Genomic DNA, 20,140 nt, shown 5'->3' with positions numbered 1-20,140 from the left:
AAGTTGGACTATACCATGGGAGACAGGGAAATAAAGGGATAATAAACAGTAATAAACCCAAACAACTCTTTTCCCCGACTATGGAAGGGAGAAAATGCCCTGCTTTAGGCCGAACAGGGATTAAAAATGATTGCGCGGGCAAAAATATTCTCAGGCACAGGTCGCCCCAGGTCGGGGGTATGCCCATCCCGGCGTCCCCTGGAGACTCAATTCCCGCTGTGCCCCCTCCCGGACCCCTTCCTTTGGACACCTCTCGCTATCCCAGCTTGCTCCAAGTCTGGTCTAGCCGGGCCTTGGGATGGGGCAGCCACAGCTTCTCTGGGAATTCCATTCCAGCCCCTGAGCAGCCTCCCAGATATAACACCAGAGTACGAGCCAGGACAAGCCCCCCAAACCCAACCAGTGCAAACCCCAAACGCCCCTGGTCAGAAGACAGTAACACCTTTTTAAAACACGTTTCACTGTCTAATGGAAACACACGAGAGTAGTCTTTTAATTGGGGGGGCAGCGGGGGGAGAAAAAAACCCCAACAACACTTGTGGTTTTTAAAACAAGTTTCTGCTTGACAAGTAAAAAACAGTGCGAGGAGCTGCCTGTCCATGTTTAACACGGACGGGGCGCTCCCATCCCAAACGTGCCCAGTTCACCCCAAACCCCCAGGACACACCCCCAGCTCTGTGCCAAGCTGTGGGGTTTCTAAGCTGAAGGACAACCCCAAACCCGAAGGACACAAGCCTGGCCGACATGCACGGTGGGGACGGCCGGGAGGTGGGTGTGGAAAAGCGTTCCCGGCCATTTGGTTCCACCTGGAGCCGCCGGCGCTGCACAAAGTCCTGGCCGGGGTTAGTGACACACCAGTGCTGTGAAGGACATGAGGAACAAACACTCGGGACTAAGTTACAGCAGAGACACCACCGGCGGGACTGTCCCTTGTCCCCAGGCCACGCGGGAGCCTGCTGTGTTCCCAGAGGGCCGTTTGCAGGGGCTTCCCGTGTTGTTTCCGTAGGGAACGAGGCCGGTGTGCTGTCGCCCACGCAGTGGTTACGGCCCCCCGTGGGTACACACAGAGGGCAGGGGTGAGAAAAGCAGGGTCTGGAGCAGTTTTAAAATGGAGTTTTAAAGCAGCTGGCGAGAAAAGTTCTCCTCCCTGGCTGACGGGGCTCTGTCAGCTCTCTTCCAGCTCTGTCCCACAAAAAGCCACGTGGACACAGCTGTGTCTCCGCAGGGGACGCGCTGGGAAGTGGTAGTTGGTGTTAGCTCAGCTCTAAGAGTTCATTCTCCAAGCTCACATGGTAAAGAAAATCTACTAAGACGTCCTGATGAGCGGGGACCTCTCCTCCTCAGTACTCTGCAAGAGAAACACCACAGCAAGTTAAATGTGGCACACGGCAGTGACTCCAGCTGGGCTGCCCCCACCCCAGGCAGGGAAGGCAAAAGCTCTTGGCTCCTACTTCTAAGTACAATTTCCTAAGAAAGCACCACAGGGTGGGTGGCAGCTTGGGCAGGGACCTGCTGTAGCACCTGACAGAGGACGGAAGGCCAGAACCACCCAGGGGATCACAAGGAGAGCTACAAACCGCTGGATTACCTTTGTTTGCAGGAAAAGCAACTAAAGCAAAGCAGAAAAAAACACGGAATGCAGGTGTCCCTTTGTCATTTTGATCCCCCATGGAGCGTTCCAGCACATCCAGGAGAGCTGTACATGTAGGGTGGGGCAGGAATGCCTGGGACAGGCCGCGGGCAATGGGACAGTCCGGTTCTCTGAGCTGCTGATAACACAAGCAGGCTCCAAAGCTCCAAGGAAAAAGGACCAGCCTCTCCTGTAAAGGCTCCTGGAGTACAGTTCCACTGGGATGGGATGGGACCCACTGATCCAGAGGGGTGGCTGGGTGCTCCGCAGGTTGTAAGGCAGCACTCAGGGAACACCAAACACACAAGACCACACTAAGCCCAGAGCAACTACAAGGACAAAACAGCCTCCTAGAGTACCCAGGCTACTTCTCTAGCCAAAGGCTCCATGGTTTGTGTCATCTGAACCTCGCTGACTTGCGTGTTAGGGTGAAATTCTGGCACCAGCTTTCACCCTGACAAGCACCTTAATGCCAGCGTGTCACCTTGTGACAGAGCTTTTCATAAACAGATTTACAAACTCTTCAGAGAAAACTCTCTACAGGCTGCTGTCTGTGAAATTCAGCTGTTCTTTGGCCATAAATTCAGAAACAATCTACTGGCACAAAGCAGCCGCTTCAACTGAGAACACTGACAGACTGCCAACTGCATCTTCCCTTTAGACACGGTGGGGCTTTCGCATCTTATCCTTCAGGGTCCTCTAGACAGGCTGATTTATTTTTCACTACTGTTGGCAGGGGAATTGGGCACAGACACACGACCTGCCTTACCAGGTTTCTTAGATTAACTCCACTCCTTTGCTTTGGCGCGTTTATTCTGACTCTATTAAAACTTCCCCTCCCTGGAAAGGTCATTTTAAACAAAAACAACATATAAAAACGTGTGCAGAGAGACACCAAACGGGTCAAATCAACCAAAAGAAAAATCAAATACAGGCAGACGGACGGCAAGGAAGTTCAAGTGCTTCTTACCTCTTCACTTATCCCCCGGGACCTGCACACCAGCACAGTAAAAACAATCCCAAAAACAATCCCTAGAGCCATGATTACGAAGGGGATTCCAGTTACAACACTGGCTTCCAGCAGCACGTGCCTGAGTTTGCTGGCAGAGGCCTCATCGATCAGAACACTCTGGAGCAGAGAGATGAAGAGGGGAAACAAAAAAAAAAAAAAAAAAGGAAGATTTATTTCTGTTCTTTATATAAGATCACTTCTGTGAAGGGCAGGGAAACAACATTCCCACAGCTCTCCACCACTGCTTCATTGCGTCCTCACACGCCCCCCTTCCAAGAATTCTTCCAGGGGCCAGAGGGATCACCTGGTCTGTATTTCCAAGGAAAAATGGGATTTTTAATTTTTGGACTAGGAATGGACTAATACAGGCCTGGAATATTGGTGTGCAACATCAGAACTGGAGTCCTCCCTGAAGCCAACTAACAGCACAGGAATATTCACAAAAGAAGACTCAGGGATGTCATCTTGTGAATTCCCTCCTCCTCACTCGAGCATCCCCCCTTATCCTCGTGGCCAGTTCCTTTGAAACCCAAAGGAGTGTCTGACCGAGGGTGTTTTGCAGGGCTGAACTCAATACCACGGTCAACAAGCAGCAGGAAGGTATTAGACAAGAAACAGCAACAGCTTCCTACCTGTCACTGTATAAAACCACAAGGAAACCAGCATTTTCTTTTCTGGTTGGCTCACAGAGGGTGTTTCTGCAAGCACAACCACAAGGCTGCGAGGGCAGGGCAAAGCTATTTACCTCGTTTATGTACATCACGGGGAAAACCAGCGTTCGGATGTTGCCCGTTTCACTGCGTGAAAAATAAGACAACAATAAAAAATGATGCTTTGGAAACTTATCAGCTTGAGGGCTGTGAAGACAGATTATGATAGAACAGTGAACGAGGAAAGTGTCCCTGGAAAAAACTCTGGGCTGCTCCTTTTAATTGTTGGCTTTCACCTCCTTACTGGGGTAGAACACGCTCTGTCTCTGAGGTGAATCACAGATTCTGGATTTGGAGCAGTGGCACTTTTGGGGATTTGGTGGGGAGGGAAAGAGAGGGATCCACATGGAGTTCATTCCTAACTGAGTGACAGATTTGTGCCAGGCAGCAGGAATGTGAAGCTAAGCTGATGTTGGAGGTTACTCCTGTTTGTAAAACACAGGAACTATTGTCCAAGCAACATGGGCGCAGCAGCAAAAATCCCTCAACACTTGGCACACATGGAATCCCAGCTCAGGCAGAAGTCGCTCCTGTGGCAGCTCCTGGGCACTAGGAAACAAGGTGCTGCTCTTCTGAAGGAACGTCACTGACTCTCCCAAGGGAACTGAGAAGATAAAATACTTTTTAGTTGTTAAAGCCAAGCTGTGCCAGTAAACATCAGCTGAGTAGGAGGAATAGCTGCCACACGGCACCAGTGACAAATAGATCAAGGTGTCAGGAAGACACAGGATGAAGGGGACAGTGTTTCTGCACAGCTGAGCTGCAGTCTGGGGACAGTGGGTGTCCCTCACTCTGGGACACCCAGAAAACCAGCAGAGCACACTTGCTGTGAAATAAAAATGGGGATCTTTACTCACACGTGACCTGGGACTGCACACTGTTCCCATTTGCAGGACTGTCCTGACTGCCAAAGCTGCAGTGCAAAGATTTCTCTCTCTGATACCAATGCAGTCACAGGCAAGACACTTCTCTGTACCTGATCTACCTGCCTTTCTTGAATACTGCCTTTACTCTGCAGCTGGAACTGCAAAATCTACTGCATCTGCGGGAAGAGGGGACACTGCCTCTTGTGACTGAGATTCAGCCGGATTTCCCTCTCTCACACCTCCAACCAATATTCCATCTGGACACTGCAGACGAATGAATTCTGAATGCCAAATCAGCCCTGAGACATCCACCAGGCAGCAGGCAACACTTACAAAAACTCAGGTAATTTTCTGACGTGAACGTTGATCTGCATCCGCTTGGCTGCCCGCAGGACAAGCCCTGTCAGCTGGGGAAGAACAGACACCAGTGTAAAAAAAAACAGAGTAAACAAGAAAGAATAAGAACTATGAGAACACAGCAAGAACCTGGCACCAAACCAGGCACCCAGCAGCATCTGCACTAGACCTCAAGAGGAGAAGTGTGGAATTTCCTCCTGCTTTAGCTGCACATAACAGCTCGATGAGTCAGAGCACTGCTTCTGTGAGCCAGGCAGGTCATGGCTCTGCTCTTTTCCTTGACCCACATTCGTGTGTGTGGGCGTAGAGATCACTGTCCTACTGGTTTTAGCTGGGAGAGAATTCACTTGCTCCACAGGAGCTGGGTAGCAAGGCTGTGTTTTGGGATTTGTGACAGAAACAGAGTGGACAACACATGGATGTTTTAGTTTTTGCTGAGCTGTGCTTGCACAGCCTCGAGGCCTTCTGTGTTTCTCCCAGGCAGAGGGCGGGGTGAGAAGCTGAGAGGGGACAGGGACAGGACAGCTGACCCAAACTGCCCAGAGGGATCTCCCTTTCCATCCAGCACCACGCAAGCAGTACAGAGCCCTTGAGGCCAATGGGACCACGTCGATACAAACCATCCGAGGAGGTGCTTGCATTCATCCACAGAGCCCTTGAAGAAAGGCTGCACTTACAGGGTTGATGTCCAGAAAAGTCTCATGGTATTCCTTTCTGGGATGCATGCCCTGTACGTCCTCTATAAACTTCGGATCCGCCTGGTAAAAATGTGGAGCTGACAGAAATATTGGAGCACCTGGAATGAGAAAACACAGAAAGTCACCACCTAAAATAAAAACAGGCAGAGCAGGTTTCAGGGAAGTCTTTGAGGGCCTCAGAGCTGTTGCCACTGTGCCATTTACAGCGAAGGGAAGAGCCCGCTCTGGAGCTACAAACCCAACAGTGACTCCTCGTCTCCAGGACGAGCCACGTTTTCCCTGGGGACGCACCTTGCTTGCAGATGCTGACGTTGAGGACTCCGGTGCCGGGGCAGTTTCCCGGCGGGATGCAGAATCCGGCGTTGTCCGGGTTCACCGTGGTGTTGGCAAAGACCATGGAGGAGGGCACGAAGCGGTAGGTGGGGATGCCCGCCACGGCTCCCGAGCTGTCGTACACCAGGTACAGAGACCTGAAAGGAAGCAAAGGCAGGCCCAGCTTAGGCTAGCCCTGATTGCAGACCAACACACAGCTAATTTTGGATTGTTTTTGTTCTTCACGGACCGGGAAACGGGCAAGGGAGGAGACAAGGTGGAACATAGGGAAGGAAACACCAGGATTTTCTGCATCTTCTTGCATTTCAAACAGCATCAGGGCATGAATTTCTGAAGAGGGCAGAGTGGGTTCTCTATAAAAAACAGGGCACAGCGGAAGATTTTTGAGGAAAGAAGGCTCACATAAATCCTTCCATTCCCCTTGTTACTAGCCTTGCAAGGCAGTCCAGTCTGTCTTTCCACTCAGCTTCCAAATTTTCCCCTTATCTTCATTTTGAAATAGCACATCCTTAACTTGCTGCAGATTGGGAGTTTTGTTGTTGTAACTGTCTCATCCCTCACACCTCAACTGTTAAACGAAATCACGGAAGGAAAAACACCGGTCTAAACAACAAACCTCAGGAGAAACGGACATGAATGCTCTGCTTTAAAAGTCTGAGCGACGCTGCCTTCTCCTCACCTGCAGAAATCAGAAGAGAAGATATAAATGTTCTCATCTTTGCTAATCAGTGGGTGGAAGGATGTCCCATCTGTGCCATTGATCATGTTACATGCCTCTGTCGTCCACCAGCTCAGGGACCTGAAGAAAAGGAAGACAAGAGAGCAAGGGCTAAAAGGTCTCTGTGCAGTGGACGGGCAATGCCAGCTCTTGGCAAACGAGAATCAGACCCGCACAGTGCCGAGTTCTCTTGCCTCAGCCCAGCTAACAAGAAAAGGGATTAAAATGGGTTTAAATTGCTTCTACAGCCTCTTTAAACCGGTGCTAGGCAAGCAAGGGGCAGATTCTGACAGAGGCCACGCCACACCGAAAAACTTACTCTTTTCCTTTCCACTCCACAATCCTGGAGAAGTTCAGGTAGTTCGTTTCCCCACTCAGGAAAACATATTCTCCATCATCAGTTCCATTCATCTGCAAACAGAGGCAGGAGTTTTCAGTCTCTCCACTCACCCTGTGACACCTGGCTGGCAGGAGTCTGAGCTGTCAAATCCACCCCGGGAGTGATGGACTCCCCCTGAGGCCTGCGCAGCTCACTGAACTCCACCTTAAACACGAACAAGTTGGAAATGACTGGGCAAGGTTCTTTCACCTCCCAAGGGCAGGAAATACAACACCAGATGAGCCTTTTCTCCCTTTGAAAACTGGCCCTGAAAAAACAGCCCTCGGCAACAAAAATAACCCCACAGAAAATAACCTGAGAACAGCAGACATCTCTGAGAAATGAGGAGTCCTCACAGCCCAAAATGACATGGGGACTGGACCAAAATGGCTCCAGCAAAGAAATAGCACCCAATTTGAATCCATTACTATGGAAATTAGTCAGGAAAATCTTTTAGGAGTTTGCACAACCATCCCCACAACACCCATGTTATTCGGGCAGTAGTGGAAGGGTTTGTCCTTGGAAACCTTATCCGTACCTGATAAAGTGTATAAACAGATAAAACACTCACAGCCAGTGCCCAGACACAGCCAAACTGATGAGGGAACATCCCACTGCCCCTGCAGCTCCAGTCCAGGCACATCCCTCCCAACTGGCTGGCGACCACAGCGACTCTGTAACAGCGACACTGCTCCCCATCTAAAGCACCATCCAGCCTGGCCATGTGGGTACCTTACTGAAGAGCCCGAAGACGGGGTCGATCTCGGGGTGCAGGACGTGGATGGTGGACAGGAGGCGGTCCTTGTAGCCCCACAGCAGCTCGTGGACGCTGTGCACGGTGAACAGCGACTCCTGGTACAGCAGCAGCAGCACCTCCGTGGCAAACTGAAGAGGGGTCGACCTGGTCCACTCCATGGCAGTCTGCAAGGGGGTTGGAACGAGGAGGGAGCCATGGTCAGCTTTATTGGGCAATAGGTCACACCAGCTGCAGCCCAACACAGGCACGTTTCAGCACTGCACACGTCTCAGGATACTCGCTGCTCCAAAATGCAAACGTTTATTTCCTATCCGGCCGACAAGTTGTTTTACAACATGTCTTTAAAAATATCAGCAGCAAAAGAAAAGGCGTTTCTGCGGGCGAACCAGCCTGTGGTTCTTCTCCTACTGACTGTGACAAGTCCATCCCAGCCAAAAGTCTGAAGGAGAGATAATCCTGACCACCACTGAGATGCCTGGGAGGAACTGAAAATACAGTGACCGCACTGTCTCCAACTTCCAGCAAGCTGAGTCCTATCTACTACTATATACAGGGCATTTTTGTAGTCATTCATAAAACCAGGCATTTTTGGCAAAGCTGGGGAAAAAGTAGAAATGACTGTACCCTGCAACTGAAGTCAATTAAACTGGGATGGGGAGCTAGGGCTTAGTCACACACCTGAGTATTTGAGTACAGTCTGATTTCCTCAGGAAGCAGAGACAGCTTTAGATCTGCTTGTTCTCATGCTAATCCTGTCTGAGACCAAAATAATGGTCTGCCTCTGCTCACCAAAATGACACTTTCTTTCACCTAACACAATCTGGGGGGGGCATCTTTTAACCTCCATTTTACTCTGAGAGGTCCTTTTCACCCAGCCCTGTCTGAAACTCCCCTGCTGTGGTTTTGTTTCAGTTTGAGCGGCAGACTTGGAGGCAACTTCTGCAATTTTGACAACATAACCCCAAGCATTCCTAACTTTCCCATTCAGAAGCCAAAGATGCTCCTAAGCATTCGACACCACAAATTCCCTTACTCATGGACAACCAGCAAGCCTGATTTCTGCCAGCTCTCAGCACAAGAGCGAGGCACCAACACTGCAGAGCACTCCCACAGGGGAGGGGGGAACAAAATAGGAATCCCACAACAGTCCAGCCCAAACCCGAGAGCAGCACCTGCCCTGGACATGAGCGGCCTCTCTCGTTCTCCAATCCCATTTATCTACCACAAAGGCAGAGGGAGGACGAAGCAAGGAGCTGCTCATTCTGAAGTGTGCCAGGATGACTTCCAAGCTGTAATGAAGGAGAACTCACCACTGCAGGAATATTTACTGTTCTGATCAGGTCCACTTCAGGGTCTCCGACTGACTTCTGAGGTTCAAATACGTAGGTCTTTGGGTTCAGAGCAGACACTTTGGTCCCATTGTCCAAAAACTGAACGTGGACTCTTGGCCTGTATTCCCTGAAAAACAGGAGAGTTCTCTAATCAAGTTAAACAAGTACCCACAGCATTAACTGCAATTCAGTTATGGCTATTCTAGTGCTCTGAGCACAGAGGGGAGGATTTTCAGTGCTTTGGGAGTAGATTCCCTCACTGACACAAACTCCCCGCTGTGTCAGTGTGAGCTGAGTCAGACCCCATGGGGCGCTTCCAAAAATGCCACCCCGTGTGCTAATTCCATTTCATATTTCTGCTTCATCTTTAAAATCCTCCAAGGAAGGAAGACAATTCCAGATGGTACAGAAGGATTTGGAGGCACCATACAGGGGACTGCCCTTGAAGTACAGTTTGGAAATGAAATTGTTTCCTCTTTGCTGCAGGTTTAATTCATCCCCAGGCACATGCAGGCTCCACGTAAGTCTCAGAGCCCTGACCTAAGAACCTACCAGAATCTTTCTGCTGGATTCAAAGCACTTGGCACTAGGACTTCTGGGCTGACATGTGACACGATCACAGAATGACCCTCATTTTAGTTCTTCTCTAGTTCTCAAGCAGGAATCCTGGACACAGTAGAAATTCGACTACATTTTTGCTGCGCACTACCCATGGCCTGGGAGGTTGCTGCTGTTCCTGTCTGAGCATTCAGACAGCAGGATAAAACTCAGGATTGCTGACAAACCAGTCCAATTGGCAAGAAACATCAACTGCTACCTGCTGGCCTGATGAGGAAGTCAGGTCTTAATTACCCCGAAACACATGTCAGAAGCCTAATTCAATTTTCAATGCCATTACCATTCTACAAACAAGAAGTCTGCAGCTCTGCAGAACAGAACAGGCTGGCTCAGGCTCAGCGTGAGCCACACACGTGCCTCCAGCAAGCCCCAAAAGGGAACTGGCAAAAGGCTGGCTGCTCGTGGCACCCACCAGAGGAGAAATACCCTGTATTTCCTCAGCCTGCACTCACTCAAGAGGCTGTTGACTTTCTCGCTGCTTTGCTGCCTGGGTAAATGTCAAGTCACAAGATGTGAGGGTGAATTGTCGTGTCAGCCCCTGCGCTCTGATGTTCTGCATTCAGCTCAGATCCCGGATTCCATTGTGGCTGCACCACATCCAGCGATGCAGCTTCACAACAGGCTGCATCACCCTGGCCCAGCCTTTCAAATTTAAAGCAAACTGGAAAGGCCCACAGAACTCTTGCTGTTAGAAATCAACCACTCTCCATCCTCCTTACCCAAACGGCATATCCACCCCTCTTCAGCATCCCTGCCTGCCACCCAGGGACATTTCGGTCTGGCAACATTTCCAGCCTGGTTTGGACAGCAATCTGTTTTATACCCCGGGGCTGGAACTGAGGGGATGGAAGCGGACAGTTGTGAAATGCCTTCCTAAAATAGGCCAGGGGTAACCTGAGACATGTTTCCAGCTCTGGAGAGGAAAATAACACTCCCTGATGAGGGACACGAGTAGGAGGCTCTCAGATATTAAAGACAGAAAGCTGTAAATGTGTGCAAGACCAGACAGTATTCCAGTGTTCTCTGGGACTCAGCAGGCTCGGGCAGATAAGCAGCTTGCACTTTATAATTAGTTGTTTTACATGCTGCCAATTCAACTCCCAGGATTCAAAACCACCAGCACTACTGTATTTTTGTTACAGAATATACCCCTGCACCAACTGCTGTGCAATGTATGCTGGTCGAAACTCTGAGCTGCAGGAAGAGACTCCGTTGAGCCCTCCCACCTCCTCTCTGTCACTCACTGGATGTTTTTCCTCTGCTTATCTGGCCCAGTTTCCTTCCAGCCTTTCCCAAACATCCTGATTTATAAAAAACGCAGAGCTGTGTGCTTCATGTGATGGCATTTTGGGTGTTCTGCCACGTGCCAAGCCTAAATGGATCTTCAGTGCTTTGCTACACAGGGCCTGTGAGACCAGCTGGGTGTTTAATTTATTCCCTGGCCCCAGCGTGCAGTACGGCTGCAACATCCCTCCCTGCTCCCCCTGCTCCCACCCACTGCTGACAGGCTGCTGCAGCCACAGCTAGGCACGGATTAAAGGATCTGCTGGAAAAGGGCGCTCCACTTCCTAACTTTCCCTCTATCAGCCAGAGCACAGCACCAGGGAATCCTGTCCAGACACGTCAGGCTAAGCAAACAAGCCAGAAGCAACTGGAACGCGCAGCCTCCCTCCTTTCCTCCCTCCCTCCCTCCCTCCCACAAACAATCCTCACACAAACAGCTGGGGCTGCGGCGTGGGATGCAGGGAAAGGCTCTCCCGGCAAACCAAGCTTAGGCTGGGCCTTCCCTCAGGCACGGACCAACCCAGCCAGTACACAACCAGCCCCATCCATCCCATGGAGCTCCTGCACGGACTGGGCGCAGCTTCCCAGAGCGGGCCATGCGGGACGGGCGGCACAGACTCGGAGCTGAGGAAAGGGAAAACAAGCAGCTGGCAAAGGCACTGAGCACCAGCCTGGGTGTTTTCCTGCAGCTCTGTTAGCCCTGGAGCTGCCCCTGTTTATCTTCCCCACACAGGCAAGGCACTGCTGACCAAGGACCAGCCTTACACTGCGCACACCTAAGGAAAAACTTAGGAACTTGAAAGCTTGTGGATCTTTCCTCCCGGCTCTAATGGTTTGTGTAACACCAGGGATTTTGCCAAAGTACCACACAGAGTTTGCCAGGCCCAAACAGACACAGGACTGGAACGCAAAGGAGACAGGGGAAAGAATTGTTGGCAGAGGCAGAAACAAAGCTGAGGTGTGGGAGGAAAGAAACTGAAAGGCAGGAGATACTGCAGAGACCAAGGCTCTCACTTTCATTCCCCAGGTTTTTTTTGAAATACCAGCAGAGTCTCATCACTTTGCAGGTCAGGTAAAGACAACTCTAAAACCTAAAACCTCACCACAGTGAGGGTTGGTTGAGGAAGATCCCTGAATTACCACTCCAACTGCTTTTGTGGCTGCATTTCACCAGCGTGGATTGTGCAACTTTGGCTGGGAACTAATTCCCGAGTGAGCAGGAGTCACACTTTTTTTATGCAACACTCCTCTCCCCAGGCTCTCAAACGTCACCCAACTGTTTTCTCTCTCACAAGACAGCAGGCCAGGATGCAAACAGCTGCTCCTCTGCTGAGGAACAGCAGCACACCAGCAAAACCTTGCACCCAAAATCTGACAGAAGTCACCGGCTTCACCTGCGACCGGCTACAAGTGTCAGTGCTGTCAGTGACCGTGCTCCCCCAGATCAACTTTCCCTCACACATTAACAGCTAGATTTCCTCCTAGATGGGGTCCCAAGCGTTCTGGATCCCACTTTTTGGCTTCCTCGCACTCCACAGCTTTCATGACGCTTGAAAACAGTGAAAGGGTCCTACCTGTAGGTGTATGGTCCTATTTCCTCTACAAGAGGACTAGCACCTTGGAGCACTTCCAGAGGGTTCGTCACGTTAAAAAAGTAGAACTGCATGTAGACTGGGGGAGGAGGGTCCTCCCAGGCTTCGAAGGTTTCTGTGCCATTCTTCAGTACTGTCCCCTGGAACGAGAGAAAAGACAGATTAGCTGTCAGTGCTAATGTAGATGCTGGATGACATTTGCAGGAAAGGGAGGAATTCTGTGAGATTCCGTCTCCAAAGCAATCAGACTTTGTTTTTCAGGGGAAAAGCTGCAAGTGACAGAAAATCCTTTCCTGTGTGTGTCCTACGATTCATACCTTTCCAAGGTCTTGGGATAGGGCCAAGATTCCTTGCCCTCTGCCTTTAATTACTTTCCTAGAGCAATGGCAGCACATGCATCTCCAGACCCACAGTCTATCAGTCTATTTTGTAACCAATAAAACGTGGCCCTACAAAAGGAAAGCTGTCAATCATCATTTTATAAGAGAAGCACTTGAGAAATGAAAGACTAACTCCCTCACCTATCAGCATACACATGTTACACAGAAAGTCACAACCACTCCTGTCAGGCAGCTCCGTAACAGAGGCCTCAATCTCTCATTTTATTACCATCCCATTTTAGACAAAAATCACCCCAAACATAAAGCATCACCACCACCAAAAATCAAGGCCCTTCACAAAGCAATAACACTGGCACTGCTGCAGTGGTCACGAAGGGAAATCTGGCTCACAGATCGAATTTCCAGGAATAAGCACAAAGAAAACTCTGTCTGTGAAAACCACATCACCTGTAGGAGGAAGAAAGGGAGGGGGGGAATGATTTGCAATTAAATGGGCCTCATCCACACTTGTTCTTTTTATTCTTCAGAGTAAACAAGTCAAATATTGTAAGTGGAAGCTCAAAAGCAGGGCAGGCTGGACAGCTGCCAGCTCTTGGCCGCTGTTTATGGGGTCTTATCAGCCGCAGTTGCCTCAGGACTCATTCCTGGCCTTGCCACTTAAGGAGCCGTTTTCTCTCCATATAGACCTTTATTTTGAAGGATTAGATGAAGAGAAGACTGTTTCAAAAACAAACTTACTGGCAGGAGCTTGGGATGGCAGGACTATTGCTGAATGGCAGCGAGAGCCAACCCAGCTGGCGGCACTTTGCGTTTGCAGACTGGTTTCCCCGAAGGATTAAAAAGCATTGCATTCTGTACACATCACAAAAATTCATGGATTTTAGACCTGGTTCAGATAGACTCCCAAAAACTCTCAAATTAGGAAATAGGGTAGGCTCTTTTCTTCTGATTTTCACCAAATGTTACCAGGGATATTTGGGTCTATCACATGATATTTATTACAAGGACATCAAGGCTTCTCCTTCCCAAGTGGAGTCCATGCTCATTTGCAGTGTTCCAAAGCATCTTTCCTGCTGGCTGCATTTACCAGCCAGCCCTGAGCTTGCAGCTCTCTCATTCACCGGCGTTTCCTTGTCTTGACTGTTCTTCCCACACAGGAAATAAAAAGCAAGCTTTCCCCCCCAAATACAACTTACTAGTAGTGATGGTGGGAAATGGTACTGAACATCCTACTAAATTCCTTTTTTTTTTTTTCCCCCCTGGAACTCCAAAGCACTTTAATTCCAAGATGTACTTTTATGTTTTCATCTGTGACAGAATTTAATGGCAACTTTTTAGGGTGATCAGGTAAGTGTTCAGACCAGCATACCCATACAAAATATGAGGTTATATTCATAAACTGCATATTTACTGCAATAAACACACAGGTACAACAAACTCCCAACAGAGAGCACAAGGCAACACTGCAGAGAAGGCCTTTCTCCTGGGGGCAGCTGATTTATTCTTGTTCATTATAGGTTCTTTGCCATTATTCTCTGCAGTTTCAGGTGCTAGGCCCTGATAACAAACAGGTGCTGGACACCTGATCTGGGATGGCACTTTTAATTCACAAAAAAGACAGTAAAACTGCAAATAAAAGAGTAAATTGGCAAGACTCGAACACCTTCTGGGAAAGGTGCTCCCACCGTCCATGTCACTACACATCTGCCGGGGGATTTTAAAAGGGATGTGAAGTCTGACACAGGGTTGGATTCCCCACTCTAACCACACCCCCTCTGTATCCAGGATCCCGCCTTTGGCTGGAAAGGGTGCTGTACACAACCCACTACTGAAAGCAGAGCCATCCTCAGCGCTCCACAGGTGCCAGGTTTGGACACGCCGCTCCGAAATACAGTTCTGCACTTCAGCTGCACTCGAGAGTGCACAGACAGCCCTTCCCTGCCAGTCAGCTCCGCTTCAGGACGGCTGGGAAAGCCCTCAAAGGAACAGGAACCGCTTGCAAAAGCTCAGGTCTTGCCCCATTTCAAAGGCAAATCGAGATTTGACTATTTGCACAAGGCTTTCTAAGCTGCACACGCGGTTACACAAGAGACAGCAGCTTTCTAGACCGCACACAAATGAGGAGAAGCTCATGCGGGATAAAGCACGTGTGGAAAGCAGCCGGCTCAGCAGAGTGACGGGGAGCACACTGCTTTGGGGCTGAGCTGCACTTCCACAGGCTCTGTGCGTGTGTGGATCCTGGAGAAGGCCGGGAGGCAGTCGGCAGGGGAGCCAGCACGCCTCACTCCCTGCGATCCAGATCCAGATGTACGCCAGGACGAGCTGGAGAGCAGCAGGCAGCAAAGGACTGAGCTCTGGAAACTTTATCCTGCATTACCGAAAGCCCTGCTGAGCGAACACCAACTTGCTCTTACATAACCCCCCCATTCCGGGGAAGGAGCAGCAGCCAGGAGATAATGCCCGTAAGGAGGATCACACCTAATTCCCGGCAGCCCTACACCAAACCACCGCTCCTACCCCGCTGCTCTTTGGATGAAGTGCACCGGAACGTGGAATTCTGGAACGCAGAAGATGGCAGCCTGCTTGCCAAGGAGAGAGAGCCGAGGCCTGGAGATAGAGCCGTGCGTGCCTGCACGGAGCTGTGCTGAAGTTTACGGGCACATCCCAAAGCGCCACGACCCGCTGTAAGCTCACTGCCGACATAAAATGGCACTAAACCCAAGCTGATTTAAGTTAAGACAGCAGAGTTTCTGTGGTAAGAAATACTCCCTGTCCACAGCCCAGAGGGAAGAACAGTAGGTTAGGAGATCACAGGTGATCTGGTCAGCAGCTAAGAGGACAGCACTTGTCAAATCCCTGCTTTTGTTTGCAATGCTGGTCTCTCTCAGAATAAGAGCCAAGATGATATTCCTCAGGCCGGGAAGAGAAATAATTGTTTATTTACACAGGGAGTTCCTATCAGGGCTGACCCTCCTCACCCGACACTGGATAAATGCTCGGAGCCACTGTGGGAGAGGAACAAAAGCCTGGGCAGAGTGGCCACAGCGCAGGGCTCTGCATCCCCAGCAAGGCCAGCATGGGTGTCCCCGAGCGCGGAACAACAGGGTGCAGTGCCTCGCTGCCATCACCCAGCCTGGGAGACACCACGTGCTCCGGCCCATGGCACCTCTGGCTGTGCTCCAGAGGCAGCTGTAAAAGGAGCGGCAGAGCAGGCTGCAAGAAGTTTATAACAGGAATGGCAAAAAGGACGGCTGCTTTAGGTGTCCCCTGCTCCCCCCCCCCATGTGCTCCTGCTCTGGAGAGGCCTCCTCGCTACAGCTGCTGCACCACAGCCTCCAGAGGGCTGATTTTTATGCATATTCACCCAAATTTTACTCAGCCCAGGGGGCCAGTGCAGCGTAAGCTCCATCCCGAGCCCCAGCCCAGCCGGGTGGTGCAGGGCAGGGGGGGTTCACTGCCCGGGGCGGGGGTGTCATTGGGCAAGGGGGTGTTCACTGCCCGGGGATGCTCCTGCCCACCCAACCACAGCTAGCGCAAGGAGGGAGCCAGCCCGCTGCTCCCTCCCTCTCTCCCAGGGCTATTTTCAGAGGGAATAAAGCGGCAAACAAGGAGCGGGGCGGGCTCGCGGCCGCGCTCTCTCTCACCTGCTTCACCTGCAGATCCACCACCGTCTGGAAGACGTGCGCTACCAGCAGGGAGATGCTGGCGATGAGCAGCGTCATGGCCAGGACTCCCACGGTGACGAGGCACAGCGACTTCATGGCTGCGGCCGCTGCTGCTGCTGTCGCCGCCGCCGAGCAGGGACAGCCCGAGCTCCGCCGGGCTCCGGGGGCGGGCGGACACCGAGCCCCGCCTGCCCTGGCCGGGAGGAGCCGCCGCCTCCGCCCCGCGGGGCCGGGGGGGGGGACCGCGGCTCTCCCGGGGGATGCTGCCCCGGCTCACCGGGAAAGGCTGGATGTATCCCAAAATAACTGCGGGTTCGCTTCCTGCCCGCCAGCCCTGGCACAGCCGGAATCTTCCCGTGTGCTGGCGATGGGAGCGCCTGAGTGTGCCCCGCTCCCTCTGCACCGTCACGGGGTTTGCTGGGAAACGAGCGGAAAAATTCTCCAGCCAGATTATTAGGGAAAAACTTGTAGGGGGCGTGAAGCTTCACGGGGATCGGATTCTGCCACAGCACAGCGCGTTTCGGCTGCCACTACCACACTTAAGCCACTCCTAGGACAGAAATCAAATCAATACATCAATTTCTTTAAAACACGGTGGGAGGTTATTTCCCCACCTTCCCACCCATCACTGCCAGCGGGAGGCAAAGACACCCGCACCAGGGGCCAATCGCTTTCCATCGGCGGCACAAAAAGAAGGAGAACCTCCCCCGGACACAGGGCTCCTGTGCCATCACCGAGCTTCCAGAAGCACTAGCATTTCCCAAGCCCATGAGTCAGTTCCCTCTCCAAATCACGAGAGACTGGCAGCTTGCCAGCAGCACGCTGATCCAAATAATGCCTTCCCTAGCAGAGGGCAAGTGGCCCATCAGGTGGATTTCCTGCTAAGATGGACTGAAACCATTTTCCTTGATAAATTTTTCTTCCTGCCATTGTGACTGCAGTACCAGTGTTATGTTAATATGTGCCCTTTTGGGTATTTTTGTTTAGAAAAGGTTCTGAGGTCACATTTCACAGTTGTTTGGAAGACCAAAATTTTTGTGGTTCCACCCATGCAGTAATAATAATAATAAAAAAAAAAAGTCCTGGCAGCTTGTTTTTATTTAGATTCCCATTCCAGCGTGGTGTTCTTAGCCCTGTTTCATCATTATCTCTCAAAAAGAAAAAAAACCCAAACCCCCAACCAAAAAAACCCAAACGACAGAGCACATAATTAGAATCTGGTTTTAAAGGCTAATTTAACTACAGTAGTAGAATTCTTCCCTTAGAAGTTGTCTTCCATGGGAATTCTCTCTCTGAAACCATAAAGCTTCCCTTCCACCATAAAATATTGGCCTTTGGTGGGGACCAGCTGCAGTGACAATTTTTACAAGCCCTCCTCCTGCAGCACATGAAACACATTTTCCACGGCTGCTGAAACAGCACAATGAAGAAATTTTTCTTGTCTCACCTCAGGTAGTTTAACTGCTCCATGACTTCCGTTTTCCAGGGAGGATCTCCTGATGCACACGCTCCAACGTCAGGGCTGTTGTCCCCAAATCAGAGATAAATACAGGAGCACAGGAACATGCAAGACCAGGAATATACAGCAGTTCTCCAGTTACGCAGAGCCATTTTTATCAGAACTACTTTCCACAGCCATCAGGCAATTCTTTATTCATGATGTTGAAGAACATGCTGGTTTATCTGAGCACTGAAACCCTGGAAAATCAAAAGAAAGGCAGGAATATTTAAGAAATTCTGTCTTAATTGGGAGATATTTTAGTTTTTCAAAGGCTAACTTTAGTTTGGTACTGAAACAGATCAAGGATCCTTGCAGACCACGGGATCACTGAAACTCTTTTTGCTGAACCCTGGCATGACTATTTATAGCTCAAGCAAAGATTTCTGCAGAATTTTGTGTTTGCCTCATTCACTATCTCGGTTTATTTTTCTATAAAAGTCTACCCATGTGATGCATAGAACCACATCCTTTCTCCGTGTAGATTTTTTAGACTCTCAGTGTGAATTTTTTTTCTTTTTTTTTTTTGGACAAATTATTTTCCTTCGGAAATCAAGGAAGTGCTCACTGGCCAGGACACATTGAGAATATTCCCGTGAGGAGCAACTCCACCTCCGAAGTGCAGCACAGGAATGCAGTGGGTGCACTGCTGGCTCAGGGCACAATCCCGTCTCGCAGCTGCAGATCCCTGAAACAAGCAGAGGCACATCTTCCCTTTCCAAAATCACGATGACACTACAAGTAAGAGAGGCAGACCAGGCCTACATTCTGGAAAGCATGTAGGTGATGAAACAGCCCTGTCCCATGCACTGGGAATATCCTGAAGAAACATAAAAAGCCAAACTTACTGAGCCTGTCAAGTGGCTTCTTCACTCTGTGCAACACCAGTTACTCAGCTCCTTGGGGTCTACGTAGGGAAGGGAAAAGCTTCTCAGGGAAGGAATTAGGAAATCACAGAGCACAGTATCAGACAAATCAGAACAGATCCCAGAAATCCTTAATCCTGCTCCTGGGGTTTAGTAACTATCAGCCATTTCTCCAGTGAATGTCTCGTGCTGGCCACAATAAAGGGTTGGAACAGCACACAGAAGGAGTGGGGTGTTTTTCTTTGTCTCTGTGTGCATCCATGTCACTCCATGCATCTTCAACATCCCAGATAGGAATCGTGCCTGTCCTTACTTCAGCATTTGGTGCTACAATCATCTGCCCATGCTGCCAGACCTGTTCACACCACGTCCGACTGGATCCAGGTCTTGCACTGCTTCCTCTGGGAGCCGTGACCCGAGGGCACACAGACACAAAACACTAGTGGAGTTTCCTCTCAACACTGAGAATGCAGCTGCAACTACAGAAGTGCTTTACTTAATAAATGCTCTACCAGTTTCTGTCTTACCTATCTACAACTTGGCTTTCAGAGGCTTTGCTCTTCTGCTTTCCCTGCACAGCTACCACACGTCCCCGTCATCAATGAACTCACACACACTGGGTATGTTTCTAGTACTCCATGCTTAATTAATAAAATAATAACCTAATTATAAGATCCTGATTTCAGCTGAGAGTTGAGACATTTGTGAAAGGTTTCAAAGTGGGTAGAGATCGCATTTCACTGTCTCAAGCTTTAATTTATTCTTCCCACACAGTGCAAATTAAGTGCTGGCAGGAAAGCAGTTCACTATGGGGCAGAGCCACACTGCTATTACCAGGACCATCAGCGACCTTGCAGGAGGGCTGGGAGCAAAGTTGGGGCTTGTGTAAGAGCAGCCTTTGCTCTTGGTCAGAACTGCCAGATTTGGGACAGTGACAACTCAGGAGACGAGGGATTTGCCTACAGCACTTAATTTTGCTGTGGAGGAAATTAATCTTTTAACTATTACCAGAACAGCAGCAAAAATGCTCTTCCCTCTTAAATTTGGGCCTGCTTGACTCTCCTCTTTTTGACACTCTCCAGTTAAATAACCACAGTCCTCACGGATTGTAAGACACAGACAGACAGACATGTCCTAACTGTGATACAGATCACGTAGCACATTTTACAACGGCACACACACAGAGCCATATTCCTCATAATCTGAGTTACACCAGAATTAGCAAGGGCAGCCACTCACACCCATCAGCTACTTCTGGTTTCGTTTGCTGCTCCCCTGACTCACCGGCTGCTTCTGCACATGGAGCCTTGTGACTCGGGGGTGCCAAACTGTGTCTGCATCGCTGCAGGCCACCCCTCCCTCACTGCTCCCCTTCACCCACATTCCTCCCCTCACTCAGCTCCGCTTTCTTCCAAACCTCACCCTGAACCCCACAGTTCTGTGTGGGGTTTTCAGCACTGGCACGGAGATGAATCCAGGGCACTC

At 50.2% G+C, this 20,140-nt stretch overlaps 1 protein-coding gene and 1 long non-coding RNA gene across 3 annotated transcripts; both read right to left on the bottom strand.

Moving 5' to 3' along the window:
- Positions 1 to 669: 669 nt before the first annotated feature.
- Positions 670 to 16,468, bottom strand: SCARB2 (scavenger receptor class B member 2). Of its 2 annotated transcripts, XM_027889151.1 has the most exons (13): positions 16,271 to 16,468; positions 12,268 to 12,425; positions 8,771 to 8,918; positions 7,436 to 7,624; positions 6,644 to 6,735; positions 6,286 to 6,405; positions 5,565 to 5,743; positions 5,253 to 5,371; positions 4,552 to 4,625; positions 3,388 to 3,439; positions 2,601 to 2,759; positions 2,400 to 2,470; positions 670 to 1,348 (listed from the first exon to the last, which is right to left on the bottom strand). In XM_027889151.1, exons 1-12 carry the CDS (start codon positions 16,385 to 16,387, stop codon positions 2,441 to 2,443), a joined length of 1,437 nt encoding a protein of 478 aa, XP_027744952.1. In that variant the 5' UTR covers positions 16,388 to 16,468; the 3' UTR covers positions 670 to 1,348; positions 2,400 to 2,440. The 2 variants fall into 2 exon arrangements, with proteins under 2 accessions (XP_027744952.1, XP_027744951.1); XM_027889150.1 differs by lacking the exon at positions 2,400 to 2,470.
- Positions 16,469 to 17,886: 1,418 nt separating this feature from the next.
- Positions 17,887 to 19,969, bottom strand: LOC114060018. Its single transcript, XR_003571797.1, has 2 exons — positions 18,638 to 19,969; positions 17,887 to 17,989 (listed from the first exon to the last, which is right to left on the bottom strand). It is a non-coding gene; the product is annotated as an uncharacterized LOC114060018 (long non-coding RNA).
- Between the last annotated feature and the right edge of the window lie 171 nt (positions 19,970 to 20,140).

Source organism: Empidonax traillii, unplaced genomic scaffold (assembly GCF_003031625.1).
Source record: "Empidonax traillii isolate 1590-97213 ecotype Southwest subspecies unplaced genomic scaffold, ASM303162v1 scaffold255:size705445, whole genome shotgun sequence".
NCBI lineage: Eukaryota > Metazoa > Chordata > Aves > Passeriformes > Tyrannidae > Empidonax > Empidonax traillii.
This window is presented reverse-complemented; position numbering and strand designations above follow the sequence as displayed.